Here is a 22,601-nt window from a genome sequence, read left to right on the forward strand (position 1 = left end):
AATACAATGAAGGTGAAAAACATGGGGGGATACATAAGGGATAAACATAGGGGCTGCAGAAGGCTTATTGGCCCATACGAGGCATCTCCTATCTAAACACAAAGATTAATCCAGTGTAATTGGCCTGTTATGTTGGACATTGTCTTCTGTGTTGGCATCGATATGTTCTTGTCTTGTCCTTACTCTCATGGTGGGTAGAGTAAATAGTTCCGTGATTTGGGTGTTCATGGTAGGTCGCTCTATTCTTATGTGAATTGCCTCAAGAATTTGTAATCTTCTTGAATCTTGGGTTTTGTCTATTATGCAAGTATTGCATAATACTGCTGCCAGTATACACCAATATATATATATATATATATATATATATATATATATATATATATATATATATATATATATATATATATATATATATATATATATATATATTTATATATATATATATATATATATATATATATATATATATATATGTATATATATATATATATATATATATATATATATATATATATATATATATATATATATATATATATTGTGACGCTAATCTCCTTCAAGAGAGATTGAGCCTGCTCTTCCCTCCTAAGTACGTCCCTAAGAACAATAACAACTAATATAGAAGATATATCCAACAAGTACAACACCAAGGTTTGCCCAGAGAGCAAACGTATTCAGCACCAGGAACACCTGCTCCACCTCCGCCACTCAAACCAGCAAACTACTTGTCCGTCGCCTGCTCATCACTGATTGGCTGGTGCCGTCGCACCTGCTCCCTCCACCCGCCACACTAGCTGACGTCTGGGCCACCTCGACCTACAGTCATCAGAATATCCCGTGCTTTCCACAAGTTAACACGTCTCATTCGTAGACTAAGCCCTGGCTTACGTGTACTAAGAGAGGTGGCAGCTTAAAGCCAATATTCGTGCACTCATATATCTCCTTGTATATTATTCACTTGTCTTAACGTAACTTTTCATTTTGCCAGTGATTATTCTTATTATTTAGTTTGATTGATTTATGTTACAATTTTTATGTCCATTTTATTTATGTTTTGCTTTTCTAACGTAATTAAAATTTCATTGTTAAATTTACTTGTGTTTTGTGTGTCTTCCCATTACCTTACCACAGAAGAAAGTTCCAGATTTTCTCTCTTTGTTTCTTTATGTGACAAGGCCATACCCCTAGCTTTTGAAACAGCTGAACACCAACGTGTTACCGTCACAACATATATATATATATATATATATATATATATATATATATATATATATATATATATATATATATATATATATATATATATATATATATATATATATATGTCGTACCTAGTAGCCAGAACTCACTTTTCAGCCTACAATGCAAGGCCCGATTTGCCTAATAAGCCAAGTTTTCATGAAATAATATATTTTCTCTAATTTTTTTCTTATGAAATGATAAAGCAACCCATTTCATTATGTAAGAGGTGAATTTTTTTTTATTGGAGTTAAAATTAACGTAGATATATGACCGAACCTAACCAACCCTACCTAACCTAACCTAACCTATCTTTATAGGTTAGGTTAGGTTAGGTAGCCGAAAAAGTTAGGTTAGGTAGGTTAGGTAGTCGAAAAGCAATTAATTCATGAAAACTTGGCTTATTAGGCAAATCGGGCCTTGCATAGTAGGCTCAGAAGTGAGTTCTGGCTACTAGGTACGACATATATATATATATATATATATATATATATATATATATATATATATATATATATATATATATATATGTCGTACCTAGTAGCCAGAACGCACTTCTCAGCCTACTATGCAAGGCCCGATTTGCCTAATTAGCTAAGTTTTCATGAATTAATTGTTTTTCGACTACCTAACCTACCTAACCTAACTTTTTCGGCTACCTAACCTAACCTAACCTATAAAGATAGGTTAGGTTAGGTTAGGTAGGGTTGGTTAGGTTCGGTCATATATCTACGTTAATTTCAACTTCAATAAAAAAAAATTGACCTCATACAAAATCAAATGGGTAGCTTTATCATTTCATAAGAAAAAAATTAGAGAAAATATATTAAATCAGGAAAAATTGGCTTATTAGGCAAATCGGGCCTTGCATAGTAGGCTGAGAAGTGAGTTCTGGCTACTAGGTACGACATATATATATATATATATATATATATATATATATATATATATATACGACATATATATATGTCGTATGGGTACGACATATATATATGTCGTACCCATAGGTACGACAACACTAGGTACACTAGGTACGACATATATATATATATATATATATATATTATTTAATATGACCGAAAAAGTAAGATTAATAATTCTAACACGAATTTTCTCAATCTTTCGTACATTTCTTTTCACTGTTGGAGGTAATTCAAAAATCAATTCTCCAAAATTCATTTTTATTTCTAGTCTGACGCGACACGAGCGCGTTTCGTAAAACTTATTACATTTTCAAAGACTTTAGTTTACAAATACACAGCTGAATAGAACTTACACATCTCCGGTTTTATTTATATCTACATTTGAGTGAGGTGGATGGAGTGAGGTGGCAATAATAGGGTATTAATTTCATCAACACAAGACAGAACAAGAGGTGGCATTAATAGGGTATTAATTTCATCAACACAAGAGAGAACACGAAACAATGGGTATTGAAATGGAAGTGATTGTAGAAAGCCTATTGGTCCATATTTCTTGATGCTTCTATATTTGAGCGGAGTCTTGAGGTGGGTAGAATATAGTTGTGCATTAATTGGCTGTTGATTGCTGGTGTTGACTTCTTAATGTGTAGTGCCTCGCAAACATCAAGCCGCCTGCTATCGCTGTATCTATCGATGATTTCTGTGTTGTTTACTAGGATTTCTCTGGCGATGGTTTGGTTGTGGGAAGAGATTATATGTTCCTTAATGGAGCCCTGTTGTTTATACATCGTTAAATGCCTAGAAAGAGATGTTGTTGTCCTGCCTATATACTGGGTTTTTTGGAGCTTACGGTCCCCAAGTGGGCATTTGAAGGCATAGACGACGTTGGTCTCTTTTAAAGCGTTCTGCTTTGTGTCTGGAGAGTTTCTCATGAGTAGGCTGGCCGTTTTTCTGGTTTTATAATAAATCGTCAGTTGTATCCTCTGATTTTTGTCTGTAGGGATAACGTTTCTATTAACAATATCTTTCAGGACCCTTTCCTCTGTTTTATGAGCTGTGGAAAAGAAGTTCCTGTAAAATAGTCTAATAGGGGGTATAGGTGTTGTGTTAGTTGTCTCTTCAGAGGTCGCATGGCGTTTCACTTTCCTTCTTATGATGTCTTCGACGAAACCATGGAGAAGCCGTTGTTGACTAGGACCTGCCTTTCCCTACAGAGTTCTTCGTCGACTTGCTTCCATTCTGAGCTGTGGCTTAGAGCACGGTCGACATATGCGTTAACAACACTCCTCTTGTACCTGTCTGGGCAGTCGCTGTTGGCATTTAGGCACATTCCTATGTTCGTTTCCTTAGTGTAGACTACAGTGCGGAAACCTCCGCTCTTTTCCATGACTGTTACATCTAGAAAGGGCAGCTTCCCATAATTTTCCATCTCGTAAGTGAAATGCAGCACGGAACTCTGCTCAAATGCCTCCTTCAGATCCTGCAGATGTCTGACATCAGGTACCTGTGTAAAAATGTCGTCAACATACCTGCAGTATATGGCCGGTTTCAAGTTCATGTCGACTAAGACTTTTTGCTCGATGGTACCCATGTAGAAGTTTGCAAACAGGACACCTAGGGGAGAACCCATTGCGACCCCATCTACTTGCTTATACATGTGCCCATCCGGGCTCAAGAAGGGTGCCTCTTTAGTACAAGCTTGGAGTAGTTTCCTTAGAATATTTTCGGGTATGTCAAGAGAACTTGAAACCGGCTATTTCCTTAGAATATTTTAAGGAAACTACTCCAAGCTTGTACTAAAGAGGCACCCTTCTTGAGCCCGGATGGGCACATGTATAAGCAAGTAGATGGGGTCGCCATGGGTTCTCCCCTAGGTGTCCTGTTTGCAAACTTCTACATGGGTGCCAACGAGCGAAAAGTCTTAGTCGACATGAACTTGAAACCGGTATATACTGCAGGTATGTTGACGACATTTTTACACAGGTACCTGATGTCAGACATCTGCAGGAGCTGAAGAAGGCATTTGAGCAGAGTTCCGTGCTGCGTTTCACTTACGAGATGGAAAAGGATGGGAAGCTGCCCTTTCTAGATGTAACAGTCATGGAAAAGAGCGGAGGTTTCCACACTGCAGTCTACACTAAGGAAACGAACATAGGAATGTGCCTAAATGCCAACAGCGACTGCCCAGACAGGTACAAGAGGAGTGTTGTTAACGCATATGTCGACCGTGCTCTCAGCCACAGCTCAGAATGGAAGCAAGTCGACGAAGAACTCTGTAGGGTAAGGCAGGTCCTAGTCAACAACGGCTTCTCCAATGGTTTCGTCGAAGACATCATAAGATGGAAAGTGAAACGCCATGCAACCTCTGAAGAGACAACTAACACAACACCTATACCCCCTATTAGACTATTTTACAGGAACTTCTTTTTCACAGCTCATAAAACGGAGGAAAGGGTCCTGAAAGATATTGTTAATAGAAACGTTATCCCTACAGACAAAGATCAGAGGATACAACTGACGATTTACTATAAAACCAGAAAAAGGCCAGCCTACTCACGAGAAACTCTCCAGACACAAAGCAAAACGCTTTAAAAGAGACCAACGTCGTCTATGCCTTCAAATGCCCTCTTGGGGACTGTAAGCTCCAAAAAAACCCCGTATATAGGCAAGACAACAACATCTCTTTCTAGGCGTTTAACGATGCATAAGCAACAGGGCTCCATTAAGGAACATATAATCTCTTCCCACAACCAAACCATCGCCAAAGAAATCCTAGTAAACAACACAGAAATCATCGATAGATACAGCGATAGCAGATGGCTTGACGTTTGCGAGGCACTACACATTAAGAAGTCAACACCAGCAATCAACAGCCAATTAATGCACAACTATATTCTACCCACCTCAAGACTCCGCTCCAATATAGAAGCATCAAGAAATATGGACCAATAGGCTTTCTACAATCACTTCCATTCAATACCCATTGTTTCGTGTTCTGTCTTGTGTTGATGAATTTAATACCCTATTAATACCACCTAACCCCATCCACCTCACTCAAATGTAGATATAAACAAATCGGAGATGTGTAAGTTCTATTCAGTTGTGTATGTGTAAACTAAAGTCTTTGAAAATGTAATAAGTTTTACGAAACGCGCTCAAGTGTCGCGTCAGACTAGAAATAAAAATTAATTTTGGAGAATTGATTTTTGAATTACCTCCAGCAGTGAAAAGAAATGTACGAAAGATTGAGAAAATTCGTGTTAGAATTATTAATCTTACTTTTTCGGTCATATTTAATAATATATGTCTACAGGATAGACTGCTACCAAAATATACTAATATATAGTATATATATATATATATATATATATATATATATATATATATATATATATATATATATATATATATATATATATATTTATATATATATATATATATATATATATATATATATATATATATATAAAGATAATGCACGATTGGATACAGATAAGTAGGACTCATTTTGAGTCATGGCTTGAGAGGCGAGTGAGAGGAGGTTCAGAGATATAATATATACAAACACCTCCTCTAGAATAGAGAATAGAAACGCATTTTGACACAAAGAAGTGGTCAACGGAAATAGTAAGAGAGAACACACTTTAGCTGGGAAGCATATTAGGAAAAGAAGCCAGAGAGGGACATTCAAAACAATGTAAACCTAACGAAACATCGGGTTGTTACAGTGCTAATACAGACAAGTTATTACTTACAGTGCTGATACAGTGACAACATGTGTACATACAGTGCTGATACAGTGAAAAACATGTGTACTTACAGTGAGGGTGGCTGTGGCAGTCCTGGGTGGGGTGCCGTCATCCACCGCCCACACCAGCACGGAGTGGGCGGCCGCTGTCTCGCGATCCAGGCCGCCCACAACCCAGACCGCCCCCGACCCATCTACACTGAACTGTCGTCTGGGGTCACTGTCCTCTGCTATCTTGTAGCGCACGCGGCTGTGTCCTCCCTGCGGTTAGTGGCGGGTATTAGTGTAGGACACCTGACTGTGTCCTCCCTGCGGTTAGTGGCGGGTATTAGTGTTGGACACCTGGCTGTGTCCTCCCTGCGGTTAGTGGCGGGTATTAGTGTAGGACACCTGGCTGTGTCCTCCCTGCGGTTAGTGGCGGGTATTAGTGTAGCGCACGCGGCTGTGTCCTCCCTGCGGTTAGTGGCGGATATTAGTGTAGGACACCTGGCTGTGTCCTCCCTGCGGTTAGTGGCGGGTATTAGTGTAGGACACCTGGCTGTGTCCTCCCTGCGGTTAGTGGCGGGTATTAGTGTAGGACGCCTGGCTGTGTCCTCCCTGTGGTTAGTGGCGGGTATTAGTGTAGGACACCTGGCTGTGTCCTCCCTGTGGTTAGTGGCGGGTATTAGTGTAGGACACCTGGCTGTGTCCTCCCTGCAGTTAGTGGCGGGTATTAGTGTAGGACACCTGGCTGTGTCCTCCCTGCGGTTAGTGGCGGGTATTAGTGTAGGACACCTGGCTGTGTCCTCCCTGCAGTTAGTGGCGGGTATTAGTGTAGGACGCCTGACTGTGTCTTCCCTGTGGTTAGTGGCGGGTATTAGTGTAGGACACCTGGCTGTGTCCTCCCTGCGGTTAGTGGCGGGTATTAGTGTAGGACACCTGGCTGTGTCTTCCCTGCGGTTAGTGGCGGGTATTAGTGTAGGACACCTGGCTGTGTCCTCCCTGTGGTCCTATGCAAATTGGGCCTTGCATAGTAGGCCAAGATCTGTGTTCTGGCTACTATGTACATATATATATATATATATATATATATATATATATATATATATATATATATATATATATATATATATATATATATATATATATATACAATCTTTGGACAACACCCACCAGTGGGACTCGAACCCAGAAAGCACAACTACCTTCCAGTAGCTGGCATAACTAGTATGCTTTAACCCACTACGCCATCAGACCTTACAAAAGAAGTAGATAGTTCGAGATATATATATCTCAAACATCTCTACCTCCCGAAGGCACCAGATGAGTGAGGGGTCAGTCTGCAATTTTCGTCAAGCCACTGTCAATGTGAGAGAACTCGTGTCCAGCTTATAAGCCTATACTTGCATAAACCACAAGTGAAGATAAACAATCTTTGGACAACACCCACCAGTGGGACTCGAACCCAGAAAGCACAACTACCTTCCAGTAGCTGGCATAACTAGTATGCTTTAACCCACTACGCCATCAGACCTTACAAAAGAAGTAGATAGTTCGAGATATATATATCTCAAACATCTCTACCTCCCGAAGGCACCAGATGAGTGAGGGGTCAGTCTGCAATTTTCGTCAAGCCACTGTCAATGTGAGAGAACTCGTGTCCAGCTTATAAGCCTATACTTGCATAAACCACAAGTGAAGATAAACAATCTTTGGACAACACCCACCAGTGGGACTCGAACCCAGAAAGCACAACTACCTTCCAGTAGCTGGCATAACTAGTATGCTTTAACCCACTACGCCATCAGACCTTACAAAAGAAGTAGATAGTTCGAGATATATATATCTCAAACATCTCTACCTCCCGAAGGCACCAGATGAGTGAGGGGTCAGTCTGCAATTTTCGTCAAGCCACTGTCAATGTGAGAGAACTCGTGTCCAGCTTATAAGCCTATACTTGCATAAACCACAAGTGAAGATAAACAATCTTTGGACAACACCCACCAGTGGGACTCGAACCCAGAAAGCACAACTACCTTCCAGTAGCTGGCATAACTAGTATGCTTTAACCCACTACGCCATCAGACCTTACAAAAGAAGTAGATAGTTCGAGATATATATATCTCAAACATCTCTACCTCCCGAAGGCACCAGATGAGTGAGGGGTCAGTCTGCAATTTTCGTCAAGCCACTGTCAATGTGAGAGAACTCGTGTCCAGCTTATAAGCCTATACTTGCATAAACCACAAGTGAAGATAAACAATCTTTGGACAACACCCACCAGTGGGACTCGAACCCAGAAAGCACAACTACCTTCCAGTAGCTGGCATAACTAGTATGCTTTAACCCACTACGCCATCAGACCTTACAAAAGAAGTAGATAGTTCGAGATATATATATCTCAAACATCTCTACCTCCCGAAGGCACCAGATGAGTGAGGGGTCAGTCTGCAATTTTCGTCAAGCCACTGTCAATGTGAGAGAACTCGTGTCCAGCTTATAAGCCTATACTTGCATAAACCACAAGTGAAGATAAACAATCTTTGGACAACACCCACCAGTGGGACTCGAACCCAGAAAGCACAACTACCTTCCAGTAGCTGGCATAACTAGTATGCTTTAACCCACTACGCCATCAGACCTTACAAAAGAAGTAGATAGTTCGAGATATATATATCTCAAACATCTCTACCTCCCGAAGGCACCAGATGAGTGAGGGGTCAGTCTGCAATTTTCGTCAAGCCACTGTCAATGTGAGAGAACTCGTGTCCAGCTTATAAGCCTATACTTGCATAAACCACAAGTGAAGATAAACAATCTTTGGACAACACCCACCAGTGGGACTCGAACCCAGAAAGCACAACTACCTTCCAGTAGCTGGCATAACTAGTATGCTTTAACCCACTACGCCATCAGACCTTACAAAAGAAGTAGATAGTTCGAGATATATATATCTCAAACATCTCTACCTCCCGAAGGCACCAGATGAGGCACCACCAGGTTGTCCAAAGATGAAGGCACCAGATGAAGGCACCACCAGGTTGTCCAAAGATTGTTTATCTTCACTTGTGGTTTATGCAAGTATAGGCTTATAAGCTGGACACGAGTTCTCTCACATTGACAGTGGCTTGACGAAAATTGCAGACTGACCCCTCACTCATCTGGTGCCTTCGGGAGGTAGAGATGTTTGAGATATATATATCTCGAACTATCTACTTCTTTTGTAAGGTCTGATGGCGTAGTGGGTTAAAGCATACTAGTTATGCCAGCTACTGGAAGGTAGTTGTGCTTTCTGGGTTCGAGTCCCACTGGTGGGTGTTGTCCAAAGATTGTTTATCTTCACTTGTGGTTTATGCAAGTATAGGCTTATAAGCTGGACACGAGTTCTCTCACATTGACAGTGGCTTGACGAAAATTGCAGACTGACCCCTCACTCATCTGGTGCCTTCGGGAGGTAGAGATGTTTGAGATATATATATCTCGAACTATCTACTTCTTTTGTAAGGTCTGATGGCGTAGTGGGTTAAAGCATACTAGTTATGCCAGCTACTGGAAGGTAGTTGTGCTTTCTGGGTTCGAGTCCCACTGGTGGGTGTTGTCCAAAGATTGTTTATCTTCACTTGTGGTTTATGCAAGTATAGGCTTATAAGCTGGACACGAGTTCTCTCACATTGACAGTGGCTTGACGAAAATTGCAGACTGACCCCTCACTCATCTGGTGCCTTCGGGAGGTAGAGATGTTTGAGATATATATATCTCGAACTATCTACTTCTTTTGTAAGGTCTGATGGCGTAGTGGGTTAAAGCATACTAGTTATGCCAGCTACTGGAAGGTAGTTGTGCTTTCTGGGTTCGAGTCCCACTGGTGGGTGTTGTCCAAAGATTGTTTATCTTCACTTGTGGTTTATGCAAGTATAGGCTTATAAGCTGGACACGAGTTCTCTCACATTGACAGTGGCTTGACGAAAATTGCAGACTGACCCCTCACTCATCTGGTGCCTTCGGGAGGTAGAGATGTTTGAGATATATATATCTCGAACTATCTACTTCTTTTGTAAGGTCTGATGGCGTAGTGGGTTAAAGCATACTAGTTATGCCAGCTACTGGAAGGTAGTTGTGCTTTCTGGGTTCGAGTCCCACTGGTGGGTGTTGTCCAAAGATTGTTTATCTTCACTTGTGGTTTATGCAAGTATAGGCTTATAAGCTGGACACGAGTTCTCTCACATTGACAGTGGCTTGACGAAAATTGCAGACTGACCCCTCACTCATCTGGTGCCTTCGGGAGGTAGAGATGTTTGAGATATATATATCTCGAACTATCTACTTCTTTTGTAAGGTCTGATGGCGTAGTGGGTTAAAGCATACTAGTTATGCCAGCTACTGGAAGGTAGTTGTGCTTTCTGGGTTCGAGTCCCACTGGTGGGTGTTGTCCAAAGATTGTTTATCTTCACTTGTGGTTTATGCAAGTATAGGCTTATAAGCTGGACACGAGTTCTCTCACATTGACAGTGGCTTGACGAAAATTGCAGACTGACCCCTCACTCATCTGGTGCCTTCGGGAGGTAGAGATGTTTGAGATATATATATCTCGAACTATCTACTTCTTTTGTAAGGTCTGATGGCGTAGTGGGTTAAAGCATACTAGTTATGCCAGCTACTGGAAGGTAGTTGTGCTTTCTGGGTTCGAGTCCCACTGGTGGGTGTTGTCCAAAGATTGTTTATCTTCACTTGTGGTTTATGCAAGTATAGGCTTATAAGCTGGACACGAGTTCTCTCACATTGACAGTGGCTTGACGAAAATTGCAGACTGACCCCTCACTCATCTGGTGCCTTCGGGAGGTAGAGATGTTTGAGATATATATATCTCGAACTATCTACTTCTTTTGTAAGGTCTGATGGCGTAGTGGGTTAAAGCATACTAGTTATGCCAGCTACTGGAAGGTAGTTGTGCTTTCTGGGTTCGAGTCCCACTGGTGGGTGTTGTCCAAAGATTGTTTATCTTCACTTGTGGTTTATGCAAGTATAGGCTTATAAGCTGGACACGAGTTCTCTCACATTGACAGTGGCTTGACGAAAATTGCAGACTGACCCCTCACTCATCTGGTGCCTTCGGGAGGTAGAGATGTTTGAGATATATATATCTCGAACTATCTACTTCTTTTGTAAGGTCTGATGGCGTAGTGGGTTAAAGCATACTAGTTATGCCAGCTACTGGAAGGTAGTTGTGCTTTCTGGGTTCGAGTCCCACTGGTGGGTGTTGTCCAAAGATTGTTTATCTTCACTTGTGGTTTATGCAAGTATAGGCTTATATATATATATATATATATATGCTTAGAGCTGTAGCAGCTCCCCATGCAGGTGATTTCCTATTAGCAACCCCAATGTCAGCAACCGGCACCCGTCTTACACCACAGGCCCTCCGAATTGCCGTGGCTCTCCGCCTCGCTGCCCCAATCCACACCGAATACAGGTGGGTGTATTTGCGGCGAGGCAGAGGCCGACAGATACGGACGGCATGGCCTTCTCTGCCAAAAGACAGGAGGACGGCATGCAAGACACGGCGAGGTCAATGACATTGTTAAGAGAAGCCTTACCACAGCCAGTTGTCCAGCAGAGAGAGAGCCCCGTTACCTAATGTCCCGCAACTCTGATGAGCCTGTCGGTCGCCCAGACGGAATCACGGTGAACCCCTGGAAGAATGGTAGACAGTTGGTGTGGGACTACACTTGCGTTTCAACTTTAGCCAATACCTATGATGACTTCAGTGCTACACAAGCAGGAGGAGCTGCCAATCACCGGGAAGCGGCCAAGTCACGTAAATACAGCAACCTGTCCTCTTAAAAAGAACGTCGCTTTTGGCCGTTTGCCCGTATGGCCGAATTTGGACGTAATTTGAAAATAAAAAAATATGAAAATAAATTTGGGATTTTTTTTTTCAACAACAGTAAGTTAAGGGTCCTCTGATAGGTTAGGTGGGCAGGAAATTCTCATAAAGTTTCAAAACATTATGAAAAACGTTAATTTAAAGTGTCCTCTTATAACCTCTGTGCGTACGCCGGATGACTCAAATAGAAAACGGAACAGAACATCACTTGTGTGAGTCGATTTCATTTCATATTACGTCCAAATTTAGCCATATCGCGCTTACGAGCCAAAAGTGACGTTATTTTTAAGAGGACGGGTTGAATACAGAGACCTTGAGCACCACTACAATTTTGTCCCTATTGCCTCAGAGACACTTGGTGCCTGGGGTAAAAGTGTTGCTAGCTTTTTGAAAGACTTGGGGTCTAAGCTAATCGAAACAACTAGAGACCCTAGAGCTGCCAGTTGTCTTTTTCAGCGCCTTAGTGTGGCATTCCAGAGAGGAAATGCTCACGGCATCCATGGTTCCTGCCCACCATCTGAGGAGCTGGAGGAGCTGTTCAACTTGTGACAAGCAGCCTTGTACCCTGCATGTAATCAATATTGTAACTTTTTTTGTGTAATGGCATTTTCAAATAAAGTTAGATAAATATACACACATACCAAAAGAACAGGGGTGGTAGGAGAAGAAAATATCAAAGTGTTCAGTGAGGATCCACAAGGTCTTCTCTGAGTACTCTTTATTTTCTTCTCCGAGGCTATGGGTCCCTATATATATATATATATATATATATATATATATATATATATATATATATATATATATATATATATATATATATATATATATATATATATATATATAAATACATATATATAAATACATATATAAATATATATATATATATATATATATATATATATATATATATATATATATATATATATATATATATATATATATATATATATATATATATATATATATATATATATATATAGAATTAAAATGATATTTCTATATTTAGTAAAATAAAACAGGATCATAACAAAGGTTAATTCATAATTTTTACTCATTTTTCACTTAATGGAGAATCCATGGTGGTGGTGGTTAATTTTGGTGGGTTGTGGTGAGTGGTAGTGGTGGTTGGTTATTGTTGTTGGTGGCACTGGTGAGTGATGGTTACAGGAAGGAGGAAGAGGAAGGAGAAGTAGGAGGTCGAAAAGGAAGGAGGAGTGGGTAAGGTAGGAAGGGGGAGGCCGAGGAGGAGGAGGAAGGACGCGAAAGAGGAGGAGGGAGGAGGAGGTTAAGAAGGAAGGAGGAGGAGGTCGCGTAGGAAAGAGGAGGAAGAGGTCGAGAAGGTAGGAGGAAGAATTCCAGGTTAGAGAGCGAGGTCGAGAAGGAAGAGTAGAAGACGGAAGAGCTCGAGGAGGAGATCGAGGAAGAAGGAGGAGGAGGAAGAGAGGGAGGAGCAGGAGGTCGAGGCAGAGCAGGCAGGAGGGTGAGGTAGAGAAGGAAGTTAAAAAGAAGGTTAATGAGGAGGAGTGCGAAAAGGAAGGAGGCGGAGTACGACGAGGAAGGAGGAGGGCAAGGACGAAGGAGGAGGAGGGCCAGGCAGAATGAGGAATAGGGCGAAGACGAAGGAGAAGGAGGAGTAATGCGAGGAGGAAAAGGGAGGATGGCGAGGAGGAAGGAGGACGAGAAGGAAAGAGGAGGAGGAGGGTAAGGGCGAGGAGGAGGGAGGAAAAGGAGGGCGAGGAGGAAGGAGGAGGAGGAGGAGGGCGAGGAGGAGGGAGGAGGGCGAGAAGGAAGGACGAGGGCGAGGAGGAAGGAGGAGTAGGAGGTCGAGGAGGACGGAGGAGGGCGAGGAGGAAGGAGGAGGACGAGGACGAAGGAGGAGGAGGAGGGCGAGGAGGAGGGAGGAGGGCGAGGAGGATGGAGGAGGAGGAAGGAGGAAGGAGTAGGGCGAGGAGGAATTAGGAGGAGGGCGAGGAGGGAGGAAGAGGAGGGCGAGAAGGACGGAGGATGGAGAGGGGAAAGGAGGAGGAGGAGGGCGAGGAGGAGAAGGGCGAGGAGGAAGGAGGACGAGGAGGGCGAGGAGGAAGGAGGAGGAGGAGGAGGGCAAGGAGGAAGAAGAAGGAGGAGGGCGAGGAGAAAGGAGGAGTAGGGGCGAGAAGGAAGGAGGAGGAGAAAGAAGAGGGGGGAGGAGGAGGAGGAGGAGGTCGATGCAGAGGAGGAAGGAGGATGAGGTAGAGGTGGAAGGAGTAGGTGTAGGATGAAGGAGGAAGAGAGGGGAGGAGGAAGGAGGAGGGCGTCGGGGAGGGGGAAATTTAGTGACAGAGGAGAAGAGAAGGGGGAAGAATAGCAGGGGTAGGAGAAGTAGAAGTAAGAGGGGGAGGGCAAAGAGGAGGAGTAAGAGAAGGGTCATGAGAAAGAAGGGGAAGAGGAGGGGAGAGGGTAGGGGGAAGAGAAGGGGAGAGGTAAGAGAAGGGGAAAGTGAAGGGGGATGAGGGGTAGGAGAAGGGGAAGAGGAGGAAGGGAAAGACTAGAGGGAAGAATGGAGGGGGAAAGAGAAGGGGGGTATGGGTATGAGAAGGGGGATGTGGAGTGGAGTGGGGTAAGAGGAGGGGGGAGAGGTAAGAGAAGGGGGGATGTGGAGGAAGGGAAAGAGGAGGGGGAAAAGGGGAGGGGTAAGAGAAGGGGGCTGAGTGAGGAAGGGGAAGTGGAGGGGGAGGTTAGGTTAGATCCTATGACCGAACCTAACCAACCCTACCTAACCTAACCTAACCTAACCTATCTTAACCTAACCTAAACTAACATAACTAAATCAATAATTTATGTTCTTAATATAATATAATAATAATATTTAAAATAAAACAATAGGAATCAATTTATTGAAAATAAAGAAAATTACTCGGCCTATTAAGCAAATCGGGCCTTGCATAATAGGCTGAGAAGTGCGTTCTGGCTACTAGGTACGACATATATATATATTTGAAACAAGGTTTCAAATTTTTGTTTAGCCATTGCTTCGTGCAGTACGTTTTGGAAACTTATTTACATTCACACAAAATTACCTATCTAATGCGTGAAAACAAACGTTGCCACTACTTCCCAACACTTTCCAGATACGTTGTGGCAACCTTAAATTGTTTCCTTGGATGTGGTCAGACGGCGCCACCAGTTCCCATGTGGTCAGGGGCGCCAACAGTTCCCATGTGGTCAGGGGCGCCACCAGTTCCCACCCAGCAAACACAAATCATCTACACAACGTTCGCCTATCTCTTCCCATAGGTGTGGGAATGATTTGCATTGAGAATGGTGCAGGAGAGCCTTTGAGAAACTTTTACTCAAAAAATCCAAACACAAAGGTTTAATTATAAATTGTTTTTCTACAATTATTTTCTTCCAAATGTAAAACAAATAGTTTTTACATGTTTAAATATAAAATTTATGGTGTTTTTTTGTAAAATTCATTAATAAATTGTGAATGATATATATTGGCTGAGTGAAACCTTTAAAATCCATTTAGTTATAATATGAACAGAAAAAAGTAGTTTTCCAAATTTTCTAAAAATCGCTCTTTTTAACACAATTTGACTCCTTATGCATTCCACTAAACACTATATCATGTTTAAATATATAATTTATGTATTATTCCCTTAGATAATTTATATAAATTATAAAAGTTGCTGGAAAGTGGTGAGAAAGAATCTGAAAACGTTTTGTTGTCTTATATTGGCGTGTTCTTATTAACTAGAGTGAGTAAGAGTGAGCGAGAGTGGGTAAGAGTGAGTAAGAGTGAATGAAGGTGAGTGAGAGTGCCAGAGAGTGTGTAAGTGTGAGTAAGAGTGAGTATAAGTAAGAGTGACTGAGAGTAAGAGTGACAGAGTGAGTAAGAGTGAGAGTAAGAGTGACAGAATGAGTAAGAGTGAGAGTAAAGTGATTGAGAGTAAGGGTGAGTATGAGAGTAAGAGTGATTGAGAGTTAGTGAGAATAAGAGTGATTGAGAGTAAGAGTGATTGAGAGTAAGAGTGATTGAGAGTAAGAGTGATTGAGAGTAAGAGTGATTGGGAGTAAGAGTGATTGAGAGTAAGAGTGATTGGGAGTAAGAGTGATTGGGAGTAGGAGTTAGAGTGAGAGTAGGAGTAAGAATGAGAATAAGAGTGATTGAGAGTAAGAGTGAGTAAGAGTAAGAATGAGAGTAAGAGTGATTGAGAGTAAGAGTGATTGAGAGTAAGAGTGATTGAGAGTAAGAGTGATTGGGAGTAAGAGTGATTGGGAGTAAGAGTAAGAGTGAGAGTAAGAATGAGAATAAGAGTGATTGAGAGTAAGAGTGATTGGGAGTAAGAGTAAGAGTAAGAATGAGAGTAGGAGTGATTGAGAGTAGGAGTGATTGAGAGTAGGAGTGATTGGGAGTAAGAGTGATTGAGAGTAAGAGTAATTGAGAGTAAGAGTATGAGAGTAAGAGTGAGAGAGTGAGTATGAATGGGTAAGGGTGACTGAGAGTGAGTAAGAATGACAGAGTAAGAGTGACAGAGAGTAAGAGTGACAGAGAGTAAGAGTGACAGATTAAGAGTGACAGAGTAAGAGTGACAGAGAGTAAGAGTGACAGAGAGTAAGAGTGACAGAGAGTAAGAGTGACAGAGTAAGAGTGACAGAGAGTAAGAGTGACAGAGAGTAAGAGTGACAGAGAGTAAGAGTGACAGAGTAAGAGTGACAGAGAGTAAGAGTGACAGAGAGTAAGAGTGACAGAGAGTAAGAGTGACAGAGAGTAAGAGTGACAGAGTAAGAGTGACAGAGAGTAAGAATGACAGAGAGTAAGAGTGACAGAGAGTAAGAGTGACAGAGAGTAGGAGTGACAGAGAGTAAGAGTGACAGAGTAAGAGTGACAGAGTAAGAGTGACAGAGAGTAAGAGTGACAGAGAGTAAGAGTGACAGAGAGTAAGAGTGACAGAGAGTAAGAGTGACAGAGTAAGAGTGACAGAGAGTAAGAGTGACAGAGTGTAAGAGTGACAGAGTAAGAGTGACAGAGAGTAAGAGTGACAGAGAGTAAGAGTGACAGAGAGTAAGAGTGACAGAGTAAGAGTGACAGAGAGTAAGAGTGACAGAGAGTAAGAGTGACAGAGTAAGAGTGACAGAGAGTAAGAGTGACAGAGAGTAAGAGTGACAGAGAGTAAGAGTGACAGAGAGTAAGAGTGACAGAGAGTAAGAGTGACAGAGTAAGAGTGACAGAGAGTAAGAGTGACAGAGTAAGAGTGACAGAGTAAGAGTGACAGAGAGTAAGAGTGACAGAGAGTAAGAGTGACAGAGAGTAAGAGTGACAGAGTAAGAGTGACAAAGAGTAAGAGTGACAGAGTGTAAGAGTGACAGAGTAAGAGTGACAGAGAGTAAGAGTGACAGAGAGTAAGAGTGACAGAGTAAGAGTGACAGAGAGTAAGAGTGACAGAGAGTAAGAGTGACAGAGAGTAAGAGTGACAGAGAGTAAGAGTGACAGAGAGTAAGAGTGACAGAGTAAGAGAGTGAGAGTGATTATGAGAGAGTTAAGAGTGTGAGGTGTGAGAGAGTAGCAGGCCAGGGAGGCAGGATGTGTGGTCACAGGCGAGGCCTAGGCCTTGTGATCTCTAATGTTGGTTTTTATAGATATGTTGGATTTTTTGTCCTGTTTCAAATTATAATTATTTAGCAGGAATGTAATAAGATATTGCACAGTATTAATGTGACAATAATATATGCATTATTTCCTTGATAATCAAACTTGTTGTTCAAAGATAATATACAATCTTTGAAGGAAACATTTTGAGAGCGCGAGCTGGCAACACTAGGCTGGTGGTGGTGAGAGAGACATATGGTTAGTTGTTCTCAGACCTTCAGTGGTGAAGGGTGTGTCCCAGCTGGCCGCCACCAGCCGCCACCCGCCGCCCACCACCAGCCGCCACCCGCCGCCCACCACCAGCCGCCACCCGCCACCACCCACCACCAGCCGCCACCCACCACCAGCCGCCACCCTCCACCACCCACCACCAGCCGCCACCCGCCACCACCCACCACCAGCCGCCCCCACCCACCACCAGCCGCCACCAGCCACCGCCACCCACCACCGCCACTCACCACCCGCCGCCACCACCCACCACCCGCCGCCACCCGCCACCCACCACCAGCCGCCACCCGCCACCACCCACCACCAGCCGCCACCCGCCACCAGCCGCCACCCGCCACCACCCGCCACCAGCCACCGCCACCCACCACCGCCACTCACCACCCGCCGCCACCACCCACCACCAGCCGCCACCCGCCACCAGCCACCGCCACCCACCACCGCCACCCGCCGCCACCACCCACCACCACCACCCACCACCACCAGCCGCCGCCGCCACCACCACCACCCACCACCACCGCCGCCACCACCCATCACCGCCGTCGCCACCACCACCCACCACCACCGCCGCCGCCACCACCCATCACCGCCGCCGCCGCCACCACCCACCACAGCCGCCGCCGACACCACCGCCACCACCCACCACAGCCGCCACCACCACCCACCACCACCACCACCCACCACCTCCACCACCACCCACCACCGCCGCCACCACCAGCCGCCACAAGCCGCCACCGCCCGCCACCAGCCGTCATCACCACCACCACCACCACCAGCCGCCATCACCGCCACCAGCCGCCACCACCACCACCACCAGCCGCCATCACCGCCACCAGCTGCCACCACCACCAGCCGCCACCAGCTGCCACCACCACCAGCCGCCACCACCAGCCGCCACCACCGACTGCCACCAGCCGCCACCACCGCCCGCTATCAGCCGTCACCGCCCGTTGCCACAGTCGCCACCGCAAGCCGCCACCGCCAGCCGCCACCCGCCGCCACCCGCCGCCCACCACCAGCCGCCACCCGCCACCACCCACCACCAGCCGCCACCCACCACCAGCCGCCACCCGCCACCACCCACCACCAGCCGCCACCTGCCACCACCCACCACCAGCCGCCACCCGCCACCCACCACCAGCCGCCACCCGCCGCCACCCACCACCAGCCGCCACCCGCCGCCACCCACCACCAGCCGCCACCCGCCACCACCCACCGTCAGCCGCCACCCGCCACCACCCACCACCAGCCGCCACCCGCCACCACCCACCACCAGCCGCCACCCGCCACCACCCACCGCCACCCACCACCGCCACTCACCACCCGCCGCCACCACCCACCACCAGCCGCCACCCGCCACCAGCCACCGCCACCCGCCACCAGCCACCGCCACCCACCACCGCCACTCACCACCCGCCGCCACCACCCACCACCCGCCACCCGCCACCACCCACCACCCGCCACCACCCGCCACCACCCGCCACCCGCCACCACCCGCCACCAGCCACCGCCACCCACCACCGCCACTCACCACCCGCCGCCACCACCCACCACCAGCCGCCACCCGCCACCAGCCACCGCCACCCACCACCGCCACCCGCCGCCACCACCCACCACCACCAGCCGCCGCCGCCACCACCACCCACCACCACCGCCGCCACCACCCATCACCGCCGCCGCCACCACCACCCACCACCACCGCCGCCGCCACCACCCATCACCGCCGCCGCCGCCACCACCCACCACAGCCGCCGCCGACACCACCGCCACCACCCACCACAGCCGGCACCACCACCCACCACCACCACCACCACCCACCACCGCCGCCACCACCAGCCGCCACAAGCCGCCACCGCCCGCCACCAGCCGCCATCACCACCACCACCACCACCACCAGCCGCCATCACCGCCACCAGCTGCCACCACCACCAGCCGCCACCACCAACACCACCAGCCGCCATCACCGCCACCAGCTGCCACCACCACCAGCCGCCATCACCGCCACCAGCTGCCACCACCACCAGCCGCCACCACCAGCCGCCACCACCGCCACCACCACCTGCCACCAGCCGCCACCACCGCCCGCTATCAGCAGTCACCGCCCGTTGCCACAGTCGCCACCGCAAGCCGCCACCGCCAGCCGCCACCAGCCCCCCCCACCGCCGATCGTCACCACCCACCACAGCCGCCGCCGCCCGCCACCGCCCGCCACCGCCCGCCACCACCCACCACAGCCGCCACCACCCACCACCCGCCGCCACCACCCACCACCACCCGCCGCCACCACCCACCACCACCACCCACCACCAACAGCCGCCGCCGCAACCCACCACCCGCCGCCGCCGCCACCACCACCCACCACCACCGCCGCCACCACCCACCACCACCAGCCGCCGCCGCCACCACCACCCACCACCACCGCCGCCGCCACCACCCACCACCACCAGCCGCCGCCGCCACCACCACCACCACCCACCACCAGCACCGCCGCCACCACCCACCACCGCCAGCCGCCACCACTCATCACAGACGCCGCCACCCGCCACCACCGCCAGACACAGCCGCCAGTGTCCGCCACCGCCGCCACTGTCCGCCACCGCCGCCACTGTCCGCCACCGCCGCCATTGTCCGCCACCGCCGTCACTGTCCGCCACCGCCGCCACTGTCCGCCACCGCCACCACTGTCTGCCACCGCCACCACTGTCCGCCCGCCGCCACCACTGTCCGCCCGCCGCCACCACTGTCCGCCCGCCGCCACCACTGTCCGCCCGCCGCCACCACTGTCCGCCCGCCGCCTCCACTGTCCGCCCGCCGCCTCCACTGTCCGCCCGCCGCCTCCACTGTCCGCCCGCCGCCTCCACTGTCCGCCCGCCGCCGCCACTGTTCGCCCGCCGCCGCCACTGTCCGCCCGCCGCCGCCACTGTCCGCCCGCCGCCGCCACTATCCGCCCGCCGCCACCACTGTCCGCCCGCCGCCTCCACTGTCCGCCCGCCGCCTCCACTGTCCGCCCGCCGCCTCCACTGTCCGCCCGCCGCCTCCACTGTCCGCCCGCCGCCTCCACTGTCCGCCCGCCGCCTCCACTATCCGCCCGCCGCCTCCACTGTCCGCCCGCCGCCGCCACTGTTCGCCTGCGGCCGCCACTGTCCGCCCGCCGCCGCCACTGTCCGCCCGCCGCCGCCACTGTCCGGCCGCCGCCACTGTCCACCACCGCCGCCACGGTCCGCCCGCCGCCACTATCCGCCACAGCCGCCACTGTCCGCCCGCCGCCACTGTCCTCCCGCCGCCACTGTCCGCCCGCCGCCACTGTCCGCCCGCCGCCGCCCTGTCCGCCCGCCGCCACTATCCGCCACCGCCGCCACTGTCCGCCCGCCGCCACTGTCCGCCCGCCGCCACTATCCGCCACCGCCGCCACTGTCCGCCCGACGCCACTGTCCGGCCGCCGCCACTGTCCGCCCGCCGCCACTATCCGCCACCGCCGCCACTGTCCGCCACAGCCGCCACTCTCTGCCGTACAGCCTCCCCTCTCTCCGTTAGTAAATAATTATAATTGTTAGTAAATAATAAAAGAAATATAAATTATTAGATTTTTTTTACCCTTCAATTGGTTTTAATATTTAAATTGAAAATAATAATATAATATAAAATATAATAAAAATAATATAATATAAAATATAAATTTAATTTCAAGAAATTTAACTTTAAAAACAAAGATGTGAAAAGGGTTCAGATTATTGGCTCAAACCTTTCATAAGAGATTCATATTGGTATATGAATGGATTATGAATGACTCATGTTAGGAGTGTAAAGTTGCCACAACATCTCAAATTAGTGTTAGATACATATGTCTTGGTTATAAGTTTTGGAAACCTATTTAAGTCCACACACAATATCGTATCTGATACGATAAAACAAACGTTTCCAATACTTTCAAATACTTTCCAGATATGTTGTGGCAACCTAAAATTGTTTGCTGGGCATGTGGTCAGGGGCGCCACCAGTTCCCATGTGGTCAGGGGGCGCCGCCGGTGTCCATGTGGTCTGGGGCGCCGCCGGTGTCCATGTGGTCAGGGGGCGCCGCCGGTGTCCATGTGGTCAGGGGGCGCCGCCGGTGTCCATGTGGTCAGGTGGTGCCGCCAGTGTCCATGTGGTCAGGGGCGCCACCAGTTCCCATGTGGTCAGGGGCGCCACCAGTTCCCATGTGGTCAGGGGGCGCCGCCGGTGTCCATGTGGTCAGGTGGTGCCGCCAGTGTCCATGTGGTCAGGGGCGCCGCCGGTGCCCATGTGGTCAGGGGCGCCGCCAGTGCCCAAGTGGTCAGACGGCGCCACCAGTTCCCATGTGGTCAGGGGCGCCACCAGTTCCCATGTGGTCAGGGGCGCCACCAGTTCCCATGTGGTCAGGGGCGCCACCAGTTCCCATGTGGTCAGGGGCGCCACCAGTTCCCATGTGGTCAGGGGCGCCACCAGTTCCCATGTGGTCAGGGGCGCCACCAGTTCCCATGTGGTCTGGGGCGCCACCAGTTCCCATGTGGTCTGGCGGTTCCGCAGGTGTCCATGTGGTCAGGCGGTGCCGCCAGTTCCCATGAGGTCAGGTGGCGCCACCTGTGTCCATGTGGTCAGGGGGCGCCGCCGGTGTCCATGTGGTCAGGCGGTGCCACCAGTTCCCATGAGGTCAGGTGGCGCCACCTGTGTCCATGTGGTCAGGGGGCGCCGCCGGTGTCCATGTGGTCAGGCGGTGCCGCCAGTTCCCATGTGATCAGGTGGCGCCGCCGGTGTCCATGTGGTCAGGGGGCGCCGCCGGTGTCCATGTGGTCAGGCGGTGCCGCCAGTTCCCATGTGGTCAGGGGGCGCCGCCGATGTCCATGTGGTCAGGGGGGGGGGGGCGCCGCCGGTGTCCATGTGGTTAGGCGGTGCCGCCAGTTCCCATGAGGTCAGGTGGCGCCGCTTGTGTCCATGTGGTCAGGGGGGAGCTGT

The 22,601-nt window shown here is 48.3% G+C and overlaps 1 protein-coding gene across 1 annotated transcript in view; it reads right to left on the minus strand.

Annotated features, from left to right (window-relative positions):
* Positions 1 to 22,601, minus strand: part of LOC123751759 (putative neural-cadherin 2) — a 297,993-nt gene that overhangs the window by 157,836 nt on the left and 117,556 nt on the right. Inside the window, exon 9 of the mRNA XM_069339611.1 lies at positions 5,983 to 6,171. Within this exon, the coding sequence (XP_069195712.1) occupies positions 5,983 to 6,171 (189 nt within the window). The remainder of the gene's footprint in view (positions 1 to 5,982; positions 6,172 to 22,601) is intronic.

The sequence above is a fragment of the Procambarus clarkii genome, chromosome 42 (genome assembly GCF_040958095.1).
Source record: "Procambarus clarkii isolate CNS0578487 chromosome 42, FALCON_Pclarkii_2.0, whole genome shotgun sequence".
NCBI lineage: Eukaryota > Metazoa > Arthropoda > Malacostraca > Decapoda > Cambaridae > Procambarus > Procambarus clarkii.